The 16,930-nt window shown below is 47.1% G+C and overlaps 1 protein-coding gene across 1 annotated transcript in view; it reads right to left on the reverse strand.

Annotated features, from left to right (window-relative positions):
- Positions 1-16,930, reverse strand: part of MAP4K3 (mitogen-activated protein kinase kinase kinase kinase 3) — a 112,738-nt gene that overhangs the window by 52,167 nt on the left and 43,641 nt on the right. Inside the window, 5 exon segments of the mRNA XM_049784295.1 lie at positions 2,453-2,500; positions 2,999-3,054; positions 7,081-7,146; positions 7,640-7,718; positions 7,720-7,730. Of these exon segments, the coding sequence (XP_049640252.1) occupies positions 2,453-2,500; positions 2,999-3,054; positions 7,081-7,146; positions 7,640-7,718; positions 7,720-7,730 (260 nt within the window).

Here is a 16,930-nt window from a genome sequence, read left to right on the forward strand (position 1 = left end):
CTCTGATCTGGCTGCCATCAAACATGGAATCAAAAGCGTGGGCATGGATGGGGAACCTCCAGAAACCAACCGTGGCACAGGGAGAAAAGCCACAAGGTAACTGCGATCCACACGACCACTGCCGGCCCCTGGAATAATAGGGGAGGAGAGAAAATGGGAACTGGACGGGGAAGAGCAGGGAGAGCAGGGCTGTGAGCTCCATGCGGTGAATCAAGTCTCAGTCCTCAGTCTGGCTCCCACCAGCTCCCCGGGCGTGTTCCCACACCCCAGCTGAGAGTACCAGCAGCATATCCCGACCTTCTCTCTCCTCTCCTCCTCTGTCCTTTCCCCCTGCCCTCGACCTTCCTATCCCCCATCTTTCCCTTTCCTTCCCTTTGGACTCCCTCACCTCTCACCCTGCAGGGGAGACTACTGCATTCAAGTGGGACAAGGAGAAAATCTACAACCAGATAAACATACACAGAGGAAGGAACCAGCAGAGACTCAAAGCCTGCAGAGGCCAAGCGCTCTCAGACGAGCAGAGGGGAGGCAAAGGCACTGGTGTGTGAGTGGAGCTCTCACAATGTGAGTGGGAAGAGCCAGGGTAACATCCAGAAGAACATTCCAAAGAGAGGGCAGAGCAGACTCAGAGGAGCTCGACACGTTCCAAACAGCAGGTTGAGTGGCCAGAACAGGAAGCACAGGGAGACGAGTGGATGCAGTGGAGGGAAGCAGGATGGGCACCAGCACCAAGGCCGCACCTGACTCCACACTGCAGTGACTGAGTCGCCGGCAGCTACAAGTTAACAACGTTACAGCCAGGTTGGGCTGTCACGCCAGCTGCATGGAGACATTTAAGACAGGGAGGGAGGCAGGCAAGCAGGACTCAGCCCAGAGTGGAAACAGGGGCAAAGGCCTCACCTACCTAATTGTGCCCGATTTCTAACACCAGAACGGGGCACCCAGCACCCTGCTGGCCCCTTGTGTGGGAGCTAAGGGAGAGTGTGAAGCTCCTGACAATGACCCACCCTGATCCCCAGCCTCATCTCTGCGATGCTGGCAGGTCCGTCCAATCTTCCACATCAGGCAGGTGCCCACAGCCGGCCCTTTCCTGGCGCACTCAGCATCTGACAGCCTCATCTGTCTTCCAATGCCAAAGCTCATATGGCAGGGGTCTCAAACTCAATTTACCTGGGGGCCGCAGGAGGCAAAGTCGGGGTGAGGCAGGGCCGCATAAGGGATTTCGCTTACCGAATATTCGCAATAAAAAAATCGCATTAGTAAGAAAAAAAAATCGCAAAAAAATCGCATTAAACATTTGCATACCCCGAATGGAACTGCTCGGGGTATGCGAAAGTTTAATGCGTTTTTTTCTTACTAATGTGATTTTTATTGCGATTATTTGGTAAGCAAATAATTGCGAATACTGCGATATTTGAAGGCCTGCCGTGGGCCACAAAATGTTGTATGGAGGGCCGCAAACAGTCCCGTGGGCCACGAGTTTGAGACCCCTGTCATATGCCTTTGACTTCATTTATGGAAAACACTTCTAGCAGGGATGGGAGAGCCGCTGACATTCCCCGGACACATGGAAGAAACAAGCCATACACCAGAGTGTCTCTGACAAAGGAGCCAGGCCTCTGATCAGAGTGCAGGGCCCAGAGAATCTCTGAGGCTTGAGAAAGTACCAGCAAATAAGAGGCGGGGGAGGCGTCGAAGCAGAAGGGAAGATGAACGAGGCAGAAGAGCAAAGGAGAGAGAAGTGACAGAAGAATGCATCTACAGTGGGAGCCTGCAACATCGTTGTAGCTAAGGAAGGAAGCCTGAGGCAGCGCCTGGTTGGCCAGCAGTGAGCCTGCGTGGAGCTGTCTGCAGCAGCTAAGGCTGCCCTTGGCCTGGTGGCTCCTGAACCCCCTTCGATACAGGGGCAGCTCCTCAACTCCAAGTTTACTACCTACACCACAGAGCACTGAACTTCCTAAAAATGGTGACTTCGTTCAAAACCGGACTTAACTTGCCTTTTACAAATATATAACAACAAATCTAAAGTAGTTAGGTAACGTTTATCCACGACGGAACACTGTTTTTTATTTTGGGGCCACCCCTAGTAGCTGAGGGGCTACTCGCAGCTCGGCTTGGGAGTCTCTCTTGGAACGCTCTGGGATCCTGAGGTACAGGGCATCGAACGTAGGCCTCCTGCCTGCCGAGCCTGCAGTCAGCCCACTGAACTGTCTCGCTCTACCTACACTTTAAAGAATAAATTTTACAGATTTAATGGATGCTAATTTGATCTTAAGATCATCAGTATTTAAAAAAATTAATGAAAGCCTTAAGAATCTCACTCAACTTTATTACAATAACAGGTTTCAGATAATAAGCTCATCATCTATATTAACCAAGATAATTTCTCAACAGATTGTTCAATGTGCTTAAATGCAGAGAGGGCGAGTAAGACGAAATAGGTGATTTGTACCTTTATGTCTCTGTGCATCTTTCCTTTACTGTGAAGGTAGTATAATCCCTGGAAGTTCAAAACCAGAAAAATTAGATATTTTACTAGAAAGTACACTCTGAAACTTAAGGTCACACCTGCTCTGTTATCTTATTAACCTAAAAAGCCATCTTTAGGAAATTATGTTTACAAGAAACCAAAAACACAAATTCAGTTACAAGCACTAGTTTATTAAGATGAAGAATTTCCAGAAATTCTTACAGATGCATCAAAATAATTTTTAAAGAATATGTCCGATTCATACCAAAGTGAGTCTCAATTTCCACAACTGTGCCAATCATTTTTCAAGCACTTCTTTGGTATGAAGAAGAATATAAGCATATACAATTAAAAATAAAGTATAAAGTAAATCCACAGTGCTTATATTTTAGTAGATCTTATTATAGCACTGAAGTTGTGATTATATTGCAGATATAATTTGAATTTATTATACACATGAGATAGAATATTTAGTTCTCACTGAGCAGGTTAACACACAACATTATTTTTGATTCATGCTGGATTTACCTGTAGAGTTTCCCGGCTCACATAGGCAATCTGCATTTCTGAAAGGGGTCCCGTTACTGTAAGAGAGGGTCAGTATTAACAAAACTAATCAAGCAAAGCATATTTTTCAGTAAGTGTCAAAGCTCCAAGTGTCAGAGACCTTCTCTTGCCCTAGCCATCACTATAATGGAGCTATATAGTAAAAAAAAAAAAGCCCTCAATGAAATGAATGCCTCACCAAGAATACAGACTCACTCAGATATGAAGGAGTGATAACAAGTTCACAGATAACTAACGGCTCAGTAACTTCATAGGCTCAAAATTAACTTTATAAGACTAAAGGGCTACTTTGATGCAGACAAACATCACAAACACATCAAACTTCTCCAGAGAGATGGCACAAAACTCCACAATGATAGCAATGGTCTAAATACACAATTATAGAGGCTGGGGTGATAGCACAGCTTGTAGGGTGCTTGCCTTGCATGCGTCAGACCTGGGTTCAGTCCCGGGATCCTATATGGTCCCCCAAGTCTGTCAGGAGTAACTCCTGAAAGCAGAGCCAGTAGTAACTCCTGAATACCATCGAGTGGTCCAAAAGCAAAAAAAAAAAAAAAAAAAAGCTTTCTAAATTTGGGGCCAGAGAAATCGCACAGTGGTAGGGCATTTACCTTGCATGGGGCTGATTTAGGAGGGACCTGGCTCGATTCCCAGCCAACCCATATGGTCCCCCAGCCTGCCAGGGGCAATTTCTGAATGCAGAACTAGGAGTAGCTCCTGAGCACCGCTGGGTTAATCAATCAATCAATCAATCAATCAAGTTTAAAAAATAGTTTTTGAAATTCGCTATTTATGAGACAAGAGTGGCAAAATGGACTAGAAAACTGAATTCACGGGGCCGGAGAGATAGCATGGAGGTATACATTTGCCTTGCATGCAGAAGGACAGTGGTTCAAATCCCGGCATCCCATATGGTCCCCCGAGCCTGCCAGGAGCAATTTCTGAGCGTAGAGCCAGGAGTAACTCCTGAGCATGCCGGGTGTGACCCCCACCCCCACAAAAAAACCCACTCAAACAAAAAAACTAGAAAACTGAATCCAACATTCTTCTGCTACAAGAGAACATTTAAATAGAACAAACACAGATTCAAAGTCAAAGGTTGGAAGACAATTCTTCAAGCAATCAATTTCCTCAAAAAGACCAGAGTGAGCATACTATTTGCGACACAGATCTCAGGCTCAGAAAGGTCATAAGAGGCAAAGAGAGTCACTTCGTAAAGGCATCAGAAAGAAATCAGATTCCTAAACAGATATGCACCTCATGAGGTACAAGCAAAACACTTGAAGCATCTAATAATGGCTTTCAAGGAGGACACTGAGAACACAAGAGCCATGGAACTTCAGCACCGCTGTCACCTCTGAAGGATGACCCAGGCCAAAACTGGGCCCAGAAAATCAACACCTAGGAATTAACTTAATGGGTGAAAGGCCATACAGAGAAAACTATAAATCGCTACTTCAGGAAATAAAAAACACGAGGAAACGGAAACATTCCATTTTCACTCTCATGGGTTGGGAAGACTAGCATCATCAAAGCGGCAATAATTTCCCAAACCATGATTCAGATTCAATACCATCCTTATAATGATATCCATCATATTTTTCAAAGAAACAGAAAAACACTTCTGCCCGCCCCAAACCAACAGCTAAAGCAATCCTTGGGAAAAAGAAGGTGGGAGGCATCACTTCCCCCAACTTCAAACTGTACTACAAAGCTGTAGTAATTAAAACAGCATGGTGCTGTTTTGAACAGTAGTGATTAAAAACAGTAGTAATTAAGGCAGCAGTAGTAAATAAAGACAGACCCTCCAATCAATGGGACAGGACTGAAAATCCAGAGACAGACCCTCAGGACTATGATCAGTTAATCTTCCATAAAGGTGAAGAACATGGAAAGCCTCTTCCAGACTGTGTTGGGGAAAGTGGTCAGCTACAGCCCTCCTACCCCCAATAAACCTCTTCTTGACACCAGGCATAGAAGTCCAATCAAGATGGATTGAATGGGGCTGGGAAGGTGGCGCTAGAGGTAAGGTGCGTCTGCCTTGCAAGCTCTAGCGTAGGACGGATCGCAGTTCGATCCCCCGAGTTCCATATGGTCCCCCCAAGCCAGGGCGATTTCTGAGCACATAGCCAGGAGTAACCCCTCAGCGTCAAACGGGTGTGGCCCAAAAACCAACCAACCAACCAAACAAACAAAAAGATGTTCGATTGAAGACCTTGATATCAGGCCTGAATCCGTAAGGTACACAGAAGCAGAATCTCCATGGTACTCAAAGGATAGGTATTTTAAAGATAAAAATGACATTGGCCAAGCAAGTGGGAGTAAACACACAAAATGGGACATTAAATTAAGAAACTTGTGTACTTCAAAGGAAACAATGAGCAAGACATAAAGACAGGCCATAGATAGAAATTATTTGTCCACCAGTCTCCCAATAGAGGATTAATGGCCAAGATTTATGAAGCACTGACAGAACTTTACAAGAAAAGGAGATAGTAGATAGTAGATAGTAGAGCAGGGAGGTTTGAGTGCAGCAGACCCAGGTTCAATCCCTATAGAAGACATTCTTGAGCACAGAGCTGGGAATAATCCCTGACATTGCTGATTGAGGCCCCAAAACGAAAACAAAATCAAAAATAAAAAGAAGAGTAGAGTGGGCCAGAGTGATGGTACAGCAGGTAAGGCACATGGTCTGCTGGGTGTCGAATCCCCAGCATCCCATATGCTATGCCACAGAACCCAGGGGAAGTAATTACTGGGTGCAGAGCCAGGAGTATACCCCTTGACTATCAATAGCTGTGGTCCACAAAATAAGCAAAACAAGGTGTGGCGGGTGAGGAAGAGATGAACAGACTCTTCTCAAAGCAACATGAAAATATCCCATAATCGCAATAATTCACCAGAGAAATGCCCATCAAGGGACAATGATGATACCACCTTACCACTAGACAGCACTCATCACAATGAACAAAAACAACCAGTGTTGGCTTTGATGCAGAGGAGAAAGGGGCATCAACTCACATGCTGAGGAATGTCCCAGTGGTCCAGGCCTTTTGGGAAACACAACATTGGTCCAGGCTTGGAAACTAGAAATCGAGCTTCTATATGACCCGAAAGTCCTGCTCCTGGGAATATACCCTAAAGGACCACTCAAAAACACAACGCAGAAAAGGCTTCTGCATGCTTTCTTGCATGCAGCACTATTCAACATAGCCAGAGTCCAGAACAACAGGAACATAAATCACTCATACAAATGCACAGCACTTTTTTTTAACTTCCATCAGTTAGTTGAAACAATAGTAAAAAACCAAGAAAACGTGTTTAACGTCACTAAATCAGCCTTTTTAATGTGACTAAAAAGAGGCAAAGCCAGACAACTAACACCAATCTATAAGACACTCATTAAACAATCCGAGAAAGTCTAAAAAAGAAGTATGATTTAAAACTAAAGATGTAAAAGAAGGAATATAAATTATGAGAATAAGACATAAAGGTCATGGGATCTAAAATACAATAACTTAGTTCCTACAAAGAAGGTATGTTTGCAGAATTTAAAACAGACAGACATACTAATTACAGCTGAAAAGAAGTGAGATGACTATTATTTAGGAATAAAACAGAGTGTTGGGAAGCTGGAGAAGACCTAAGGATGGTCTTTCTGACTGGAATTCTGAGAGGAAGGATTAGAGACTATGGGAGAAATTAACAACGGATCACTGTCCGTACAGAAAGAACCACAGGGAGAGTCGAAGTCCGCAGGTAGAAAGTCAAAGTGAACCCAAAGATGGAACCTCAAAGCACCAACAAGGAACAGCAGCACCCTCCAGAGTGAGGAAGATCACACCCCAATGGATCAAGAGTTAAGACACTAGGCTGGAGCGACAGCGCAAGGGGAGGCACTTACCTTGCACGTGGCTGACCGGGTGCAATCCCTTAGGGTCCCCCAGCACCCACCAGGAGTCACTCCTGAACACCACTGGGTGTGGCCCCCATCACAAAACAAACAAAAGAAAAGAATTCTACTTAATTCCTCTTCATCTTACCATGGTAGATATCCTGTAGAGAGCCGCCTCCACAAAACTCCATGCAGATCCAGAGCATGTCTCTTCCTAGAACGAGAAGACAGTGAGGCACACTTTCATGCTCAAACATCATCTGAAGGAGACCTGTGCAGCAGCTATGACCATGTGCATTAACTATATAACCATGCGCTCTAACCAGGCAAACTGCGTGCCTCCATTGTTACAAAACCACTCTCAGGTCACACCAGAATTCTCCAGCATCCCCCAGACAAAACACAGATGACAGCGCTCATTACAGAATTCACACAAACAGGGACTTCTTCGGTGTGAGTGGGAGGGATAACTGGAAATGTTGAGGGCTTACTGGCAGGGAGTCTAAGGGACACTATGCGGCGCTGGGATCAAATCAGGCATCTTGCAAGGCAAGCACCCTCCCAGTTGTGCTATCGCCTTGCTCCCAGGCCACAGACAGGTCTTAAGCCAGAAGCCCCCTCAGAGGGAAAGGAGCGTAGCCGAAAAGACAGGACAAAGCAGCGGGCTAGTTCACATGGCTGACTGAATCGGAGACCAAGCAACGGACCTAAGATAGCTTCCAAAGTAGCGACGATGTTGCACTGTTTGCAGTCTTTCATCATGATGATCTCCTGCTGTACCACCGACAAAGTCTTCTCCTGCAACAAAAACAGGCAGGTTGAGTTATGGGGCAGGCCAGAAAAGCTTTCCAAGTTCTTTCTACTTTAAAGTATAATAAATATACTACTGATGTTTGGTTTTTTGTTTGTTTACTTTATTTATTTATTTATTTATTTATTTATTTATTTTATTTATTTATTTATTTTTGGTTTTGAGTCACACTCTGGCAGCACTGAGGAATCACTCCTGGCTCTATGCTCAGAAATCGCTCCTGGCACGGCTCGGGGGACCATATGGAATCTCCGGGATTCGACCTTCTGCACGAAAGCTATCTCTCAGCCCCGTTTGTTTTACATTTTATGGGGGGGGGGGCCACAACCAGTGGCATTCAGGGTTCACGTGGGTTTTTAGGGATTTAAACCCAGGTCGGCTACGTGCAAAGCAAGTACCCTCCCCCACTGTGCATGGTCCTGGCCCTAGATGCTGCTTTTAAGGACAATTTGAGACCCAGCAGAGATAAAAAGTAACCGTGATCTAAAGCATAAGGTCCAGTCTCGCACTCGCCTCAAATCCCAACTCTGCTCCTGAAGCCATGAGCTGAAGCAAGTAGATTTACTCTGTGTAAACATGGGAACCTCTGTGTAGCCAACCACCGTCTGGCGTTCTGTAGTAATCAGGGGTCTCAACCCTCTGTACAACATTTTGTGGCCCAGCCCTAGAGGAATCTTTTTTTGTTTTGTTTTGTTTTAGTTGTCTGGTCACACCCCCCGATGTTCAAGGCTTACTACTGACTTTGTACTCAAGGATCACCCCGACTTTGCCTCCTGCGGCCCCCACGGTAAATTGAGTTTGAGGACCCCTGCCTGTAGTTCCTAGGGGCTACAGAAAGGCAATCATCTGACAGGACCCTCTAATTTAGATCATCTACCTAAAATGTTGAGCACAGAGGGCTAGGGAGTGAGCATAGCGGGGAAGGCTTTTACCCAGGTATATGCTAAACTTGGGTTCAATTCCAGAACCCCATTTTTTTTTTTTGGCTTTGGGTCACAATCGGTGGTGCTCACGGGGTTACTCCTGGCTCTGCACTCAGGCACAGGGGACCATATGGTGATGCCCAGGATTTGAACAGTCTGTTCTGGATTGGCTGCGTTACAAGGCAAACACACTATAGTCATTGTGCTATCTCTCAGCCCCTAGGACCCCCCAATCCTAGACCTCACCAGGAGTGATTCCCTGAGCACAGAGCCAGGAATCAGCCCTGAGCACAGTTGTGTGTGGCCCAAACCAAACAAGATGCTGAGGAGAGCAGCTGACACAGATAAGTATTCTAAGTGTTCTGTCACGCCTCATTGTTATTAGATTCTGCCTGGGGTATGATCACCAGGTAAATCATTGCAAACAGACACCCCCTCCAATATGAAAACAAATAGCAGAATGTTAGCAAGAAGGGGAGTTTCTCCCATCAGGATACAAGAGCTTCTGCAAAGTCAAGAGTCCACGCAGTCAACCAGCAGTGACCAGGTGATCACGTGCACTCCCAATGGAGTATCACGCCCAATGGGGTTGGCCTGAGAAGACCACACCTGCAGCAAATGTGCCTGGGCCAGAACAAACTCACAGAGAGAGAAGTTCTGCATAACTAACTCTGGTTTCAGAGCCTGGTTCCCTGCATAGCAGTCTGTTCCATGCATAATAATCAGTCTGGTTCATGAGTATCAGTAGCAAAGCACAAAAGAGAAAGCTCCTCTTGACTTGGAAAGCATGAGTCCCTCACAGAGAGCCCTGAACCATCAGCCCAGGCATTTTTCCTGTAGAAATGTCACTGAGATTCAGGGTCCTCGAGCGAGAGCCATGTGAACCCAGTCTGGAAGATGAGCCAATGATCCAGGTACACAGGAAGCACTGAAGTAGAGGAAAACAGTAGGCCTGATCTTTTTTCACGCCCACCATAAAGTGAGCACAGAAAAGCAAAGACTTCCAAAGAAGAGCAGGAACATTTCATGTTCCAAAGTTTCAACATGAAAATCACGGAACCAGGATTCTCTTTGACGTTTCACTTCCACAATTAAGGAAATCTCCGACTATTAGCATAGTAAGAAAAAAAAAATAACAACAAGGGCTGGAGAGATAGCTATGGATGATAGTTATCATCAAGGAATGCAAAGTGACAAATGAGCTACCTGTCCTTATCACACTGGTGAGAATGAATCTATCAGAGACCCGGAACACACAGTGTCACCAAGCTCCCTTACTGCCAGACACTTCATCTTAGGAGCTCAGCCCATATGGACAAACAGTATGAAAATTCTTCAAAAATGCCATCTGATTGTCATCTATCCCCCTCAAACAAGATATATCAATTCAAAAAGATATTTAGGGCCAGAGCAATAGCACCTGCAGGAGGGACTCGCCTTGCACGCCAGGTCAACTCGGTTCAATCCCCAGCATCCCACACCGGTCTCTGATCAAACTGCCAGGGAGTGAGTTTCTCTGAGCAGCAGAGCCAGGGAGTAAACCCGTTACTCTGGGTTGTAGGACCCCAAGCCCCCCCCAATTTTTTTTTGTTTTTGGGTCAACACCGGCGGTGCTCAGGGGATACTCCTGGGCTGTCTGCTCAGAAATAGCTCCTGGCAGGCACGGGGGACCCTATGGGACACCGGGATTCGAACCAACCACCTTGGTCCTGGATCGGCTGCTTGCAAGGGCAAAACGCCGCTGTGCTATCTCTCCGGGCCCCAAAAAAGATTTTTACACACCTATGTTCACTAAGTTGAAACAGACATGAAAGACACGATTTGGAAACAACCCCAATGAGATAAATGATAGATGTGATATTGGGGCTGGAGAGCTAGAACAGCGGAGATGGTGTTTGCCATGCAGACAGCCAACTTGGGTTCCCAGAGTCCACCAGGAATGATCCCCAAGCACAGAGCAAGGAGTAACCCTGAGCACCACTGGGTGTGGCCCCCAAGCAAGAATGTTGTATTAAATAATTAACGATGGGGCTGGATGGTGGAGGATGCCATCCAGCCCACGTGGCTCTGCAACCTCCATTGCAGCCGGTGGGTCCCAGTTTAGGTGAATGGCGGAATCAGACTCATCCAGAGACAGGCATCAGGAGGCATCAACTTTATTCAAGCCCTAGCCACCACGTGTGTGTGGCCTATTCATAACCTTTCAAGCACAGCCATATTTTTACTAGCCCTGCATCTTATCTCCTGTTAGCCATCTTTCCCTTTGGGCTTCCTGCTGGGTCAAAGACCAGAACACAAGAAACCCAAGAAGCCAGAGCGCACCAGCAGCACAGAAAGGGCAAAGAGCCAAAAGGCCCAAAAAGCCAAAAAGGGCCGAATTTCCCTTGTCAAGCCTTATATAACATTTCCCAGACCCCTCCCAGGAATGGGAGGTCTAGCAGGTAAGGTTACACCTACTATCCGGGTTCCCAAGACCCCCTCCCAGAAATGGGTGGGTCTTAGGTCTCAAATAGGCACACCCCACACAAGAATAAAAAGACTGTGATGTCCATCATCCAAATGTCGTTGTTCCACAGCTCTGCGAAAGTGGAATCTTGCAGTGTGCTGCTTCTGTGGGTGGAATGTGGGCATCACAGTAAGTCAGAGGAAGGAGAAACACAGAGGATCTCGCTCACCCGTGGCCCAGGAGAGCTAAAACAAGGGGACGTGGGGAGACAAACTGTGCCCAAGGGCCACAGGGCAGTGGGAGGAGGAAGGAAGGAAGAGGGCACAATGAAGAGAAGGGTCAGAGGTGACAAGGGCACTGGTACATGGTGGTTGCAGAATACTCACACCACACCAATCACCACTACCACAAAAGCTTTTGTCAATCCTGTTTCTTAAACCGTAACAACAAGAAGAAGTCAGCAGTAGTGAAACATGGAATGCTTGTTCCGAGGCTTGGCACACGACTCTCTCTCTCTCTCTCTCTCTCTCTCTCTCTCTCTCTCTCTCTCTCTCTCTCTCTCTCTCTCTCTCTCTCTCTCTCTCTCTCTCTCTCTCACGAGGCTTTCAATCCCACTCTCCCCACCGGGGCATGCAGAGGCACTAGAGCAGGGGTCCTCCAACTTTTTCAACAGGGGGCCAGTTCACTGTCCTCAGACCATTGGAGGGGTCTGACTCTAGTAAAAACAAAACTTAGGAACGAATTCTTATGCACACTGTATATATCTTATTTTGCAATGAAGAAACAAAACAGATACAAATACAATATGTGGCCCGCAGGCCATAGTTTGAGGACTACTGCACTAGTGTGTCCGGTGATCTCTGGCCTCAGCCTGCAGCCAGGTGAGAGCTGAGCTCTGGGGACGCCACTGGGGTGCAGGTCTGGGAAAACAGGGGAGGCAGGACAGCGAGACCCCTCTTGGGCACAGCTGTACATGCCCATCTCCAGGGGCTGGGGCTTCTACCATGCCTCCAGGACTGGGACGTGGCAGCCCTGAGGCAGCACCAGGTCTGCACCTGAGTCCCCATTGGGTCACTGGAAATGACCACAAGGGCTAGTGATGCCAGAACATCTGGGTTTGCCCGGGCTCGTCTGAATTCTTTGTCTCGTGCAGCTCATTTTCCCCAGCGGCCACACTCAGTCACGAGACCCTGGACCCCCACTTTAAATGGGTTCAAGGGCAGAGTTGTGTCTTCAACATCTGTGACCCCAACACCAAGCTGTGATCGAGAAGTCTTTTCCTAGACAACTTATATCACAGAATGCGAGTGCAATCGTTTTGCCTTTGGTTTGAGTTCATCACCTTTAGGCGTAAGTGGCTTATTTGTTACTCTGGTGCTTCTGCTCCAACCAGAGCGGGTTTTCTCTCCAACTGCCTCTTTCGGGCGGAAGCCAATGATCCCAAGGGCATCCTTTCTCCCCGTTACATCATTTCTCTGTGACTGCAACGAAGGCTAAATTGAACAAAATAGATCTGCCTGCGTCAAGGGGGTAGATTTAGGCAACTCGGAACAGAAGACAGCGAAAACGCTGACAGTGTCGACCCCTGTTCTTCCTCTTGGCTTTTGGGCACACTCAGCTGTGCTCAGGATGACTTCCTGGCAATCGATGGCTGGGGGACAACACATGGTGCTGAGAATCGAACCCAGGCTTGACCAGTGTTGACCAGTCTAAATGCCGGTCTTGATGCTCCTTTCTTGGACATGCCAATGAGAACAGAGATCAAAACGGGGATGATTTTTAATTTGATCTCTGTTCTCATCGGCATGTCCAAGAAAGGAGCATCAAGACAGGCATTTAGACTGGTCAACACTGCACAAGCATTGCTGCTCCCATCAGATCCTCCGGGGAGCAGCCACCAACCCTCAAGGGGCACATGGAGCCCAACCTAGCCCTTCCCCTAGACAGCCCCCAGTTTCCTCGATGGGGCGTCCCTCTGTTCTCTCCACTACAGCCAAAGCCAATGTGCTCAGCAAAGCATGATGCCAAATCACCCGGACAGACACCCAGACTGAGATGTGGACAGAATTGCAAACGCAACGAGTAAGAGTCCTTTGTTGGAGCTGAAACACTTTCTGGAGTTCCTACTTTACACTGTGTAAACATCCCCTATTTCCCCTCCAATCCTCCCTCCCCCAGGCAGCGAAAGGGTTCTGTGTTTACTTAAAGGGCATTCTTCCCACTTCACACACACTGAGCAAAGCATTTATTATAAATCAACAATGGATCTTAGAGCAAGAGAAGTGACTTTTTCTACCTGCTCAGGACTGAGGGGTTTCCCAGGGTGTCTTTTTTTCAGCCCTAAACCCAGAAAATATGCAAATGGAAATGAGTCACCAGTACCACTCATGGCACTGGCTAAGCACAAATACTCCTGAAGCAAACAATAAAATTGGAAGGGGAGGTAGGCGCCCTGGAGTGGAGCCCACAGCTCCCGACACATCCACCCCCTCTGCAGTTGCCCTAAGGGCTGCCCAGGGGCTTTAGCCCAGATACCACCTGGGCTCTTCCCAAGTGAGGTGGCTGCAGCAACTGCAATTGCGGTTTCCACCCTCCCAACTCCTCAGGGCTTTCCTGGAGCAGAGCAGCTATAGTTGTAGGAAGGTTTGGCTCCCTTCAGGGCTGAACCCCTTTGCACCCCTGCATGGTTCCCACTGCTTTCCCAGTTGCCATGGAAACTTGCCTGCACTAAGCCAAGGACCAGCTGACTCGGCAATCTGACTACTACAACCACTGAGGGCCCTAAATCTGGGGTTGTAGTTCAAAAAAGCATATTCTAAGTTAAATAGTATCATGTCTAGTTCTAATATAACATGCACCTTGAACCTTTTTAGTGCCTGATCAGACGCCGGGTTCTGAGCACGTGACTGGGGGAGGTTTCTGCATTCTGAGGACAAGACTAGTCTCCACCCAAATCTCAGTCAAGTGGGTCTAGTGTCAGGGAACTTCTGGCATCTGCCCGACTTTAGAGGTCCTTGAGTGGAGATGGTTTTTCTAACTCTGCTTAAGTGTTTGGGGCCGAGAGACAGCAGAGAGCAGGCTGCTGACCCTTCACGCGGATGACCCAGGTTCAACCCGCAGCTCCCAATCCGGTGACCCCCCAAACTCTGTCAGGAGTGATGCCTGAGTGTATAAACAGGAACCACCCTGGGTTGGCCCCCAACAAGCAAAACAAAAAGGGTGCTTAGCACTTAGGGGCCCTTCCATTTCCATATGAATTTACAAACAGCAAGCAGGGACTGAATCCATTCATCAATCTAGGGTGCCTGCCACAACAAATCCATCCAATCTCCCTATGACTTCGGATCAGTTTCGACATATTCAGACCTTCATCTTTCAATGTTTTCAGAATATAAACTTGTGCTGCTTTAAAAAAAAATTCACACCTGGGGCAGAGTGAGAGCACAGCGGTAAGGCATTTGGTTTGCCCTGCATGCGGCCGACGTGGGATAGACCTGGGTTTGATCCCCGGTATCCCATGAGTCCCCCGAACCTGCCAGGAGTGATTTCTGAGCAGTCATGTGTGGACCAAAAACCAAAACCAGCCAAATAAACAAAAACCTCACACTGAAGTGTCTTGATGCTCCTGTACCTAGAAAGAGCTTCTTAAGCCCAAACTTGGGGTGTCCCTGAGGTGCACAGATAAGCTTGGCTTTGCTTCGTACAGCCGTGCTGAACTGTTAGTTCTGGGATATTTCCTTGATTCCTTGGGTTTTTCTGCAGACAAGATGGCCTGCCAAGCAGTCAGATTCCCAGTCTCCAAACTGGACGCCTCTCTTCTTATTCTAGACATCATGCATGGGCACACTGGTGCCAACGACGGAACCGGCAAGAATATACTTCTGACTGCCCAGAGGATATGGAAGCCACCGTGACCCTTAGCTGTTGAGTCTAGCAGAGCGGGCCAGGAGCTCTGCACATCAACTTCATGCTCCTAGATTATAATTTATCTAATGTTTTTTTTTTTATATCATCGAAGAGTCTTGAATCTATTGACTGCATTTTTTTGCATCCATCGAGATAATTTTTGGCTTACTTCTATTGGGGTATGGGTCATACTTACTCTTGGCTCTGTGCTGAGGGGTCATAGAGGGTGCCTGTGGTGCCATAGGGACTTGAATGTAGGCTGTCTGCATGCCAGGCAAGTGCTGTGAAACCCACTCCACGGTCCCTCCAGTCCTGGTTTCAAGCCTACCAACATTACCTTAACACTCCACGCTAACCTATGCACCTGCCGTTTGATCTGTCTGGGCATCAGAGTTCTTATGTATGTTAACATGATTGGTCTGGAGTCTCCCCTGTGAAGTGAAGTCTCTGAATCTCTGTTTTGGTATCAGTAAAAGTGACACTAAGGAGTAGGTAACTGTCCCTCTTTACTTTTGGAAAGGATTTGTAGGATGCTGGTTTTAAAACTGTTTGTGGCCTTCAGGGATTTTTTTTTCCGTTTTCCCCTTATTTTTCTGGACCTATGCAAACAATGGCGATTGCCACTATCCCACCTTTACTATGTTTTTTTAAATCTTATCCTTTAAGGAAAAGAATACAATTTACTGAACTTAAAAACAAAAAACTGTAGTAGAATGCCTGTCTCGAATACAGGCAGGGGATGGGAGGGGGAGAAATGTTACACTGGTGAAAGGGGGTGTTCTGTTTTTGACTGTAACCCAACTATGATCACGTTACTTAAACAAAAAAATATATTAAAAAAAACAAAAAACTGTTCGTGGCCTTTTCCCTGGATTACTAGTTCAATCTCGCCAGGTATGGGAAAGGAGGGAGAGAAGAGGGGATTTGTGGAGTGCTAGAGACTGAACCCAGTCGGCTGAGATAAGGCAGTGCCTGTCTGTTGTACCCCTCTGTCCAGCCCCACCTCTGGCCATCACTGGCCTGCAGCCCTGGAGGATGGTGGCGCTGAAGTGAAGAGCCAAAGAGCACACGCTGGGAACCATGTTCTGTCTCAGAAATGTCCTTTTCCTTTCACCAAGCATCTCAATATTTCTGGGTCTTCCTTCCATATAAATTTTGAGTAATGGTGAAAACAGATCCTGAATATGTACTTGTAAAATTCTGGGGAGACTTTGGGAAAAGGTAACAGGACTGGAAATGTACTCATTGACGGCTTTATAAACAGACTGGGTCAGACCAGGAAGAGTGACTTTAAGCAGTGTCCAGAGATTGGATTACAAAGCGCGAGCTCTGATCCAACATCGGCACTATGTGAGCCCAGACACAGCTGCCAATCGGCTGTGGGTGGAATTTGGGGGAAAAAAAAAAAACAAAAACCATGAGACCAGCAGATGGACCCTGGAGCAGTACTTTGTCTATCTCCCTTAACACTGGTTTCTTCCTACTAATTTCTAAAGAAAAGACCTTTTAGTGGTGGAAGCAATACCATCTCTTTCAAGTGATAGCACCAACTTTTAAGAAGCAACAGGGCCACGTTAACGGGCAAAGAAAAAAGGCTGATTTCTAATTTCAGTGCCGTGCCTGCCATAACCAGCAGTTCTACTCCTGACAGAGGTTCTGAAGTGGCCACACTCAGGTTCTGTCTGTTCCTCTCCTGTCTCCGGACCACTCACTCCCAGCCGAGCAGCTGCTGCCCTCTGCCACCTCGGACGAGGTTCCGAGTGCCACCCCCCAAGAACTAAGGGTCCTTCCTACAGATGGGGCCTGCAGAGGGGTTCTCCTCCCTTCCCAAGGAGCCTCTCCTGACCCACCTGTGACTTTCCAAGTCCCCTAAACTTTGTCCCATCATTCTGATGGTCACCCTTCTTTTCTT

The sequence above is a fragment of the Suncus etruscus genome, chromosome 12 (assembly GCF_024139225.1).
Source record: "Suncus etruscus isolate mSunEtr1 chromosome 12, mSunEtr1.pri.cur, whole genome shotgun sequence".
Classification (NCBI taxonomy): domain Eukaryota; kingdom Metazoa; phylum Chordata; class Mammalia; order Eulipotyphla; family Soricidae; genus Suncus; species Suncus etruscus.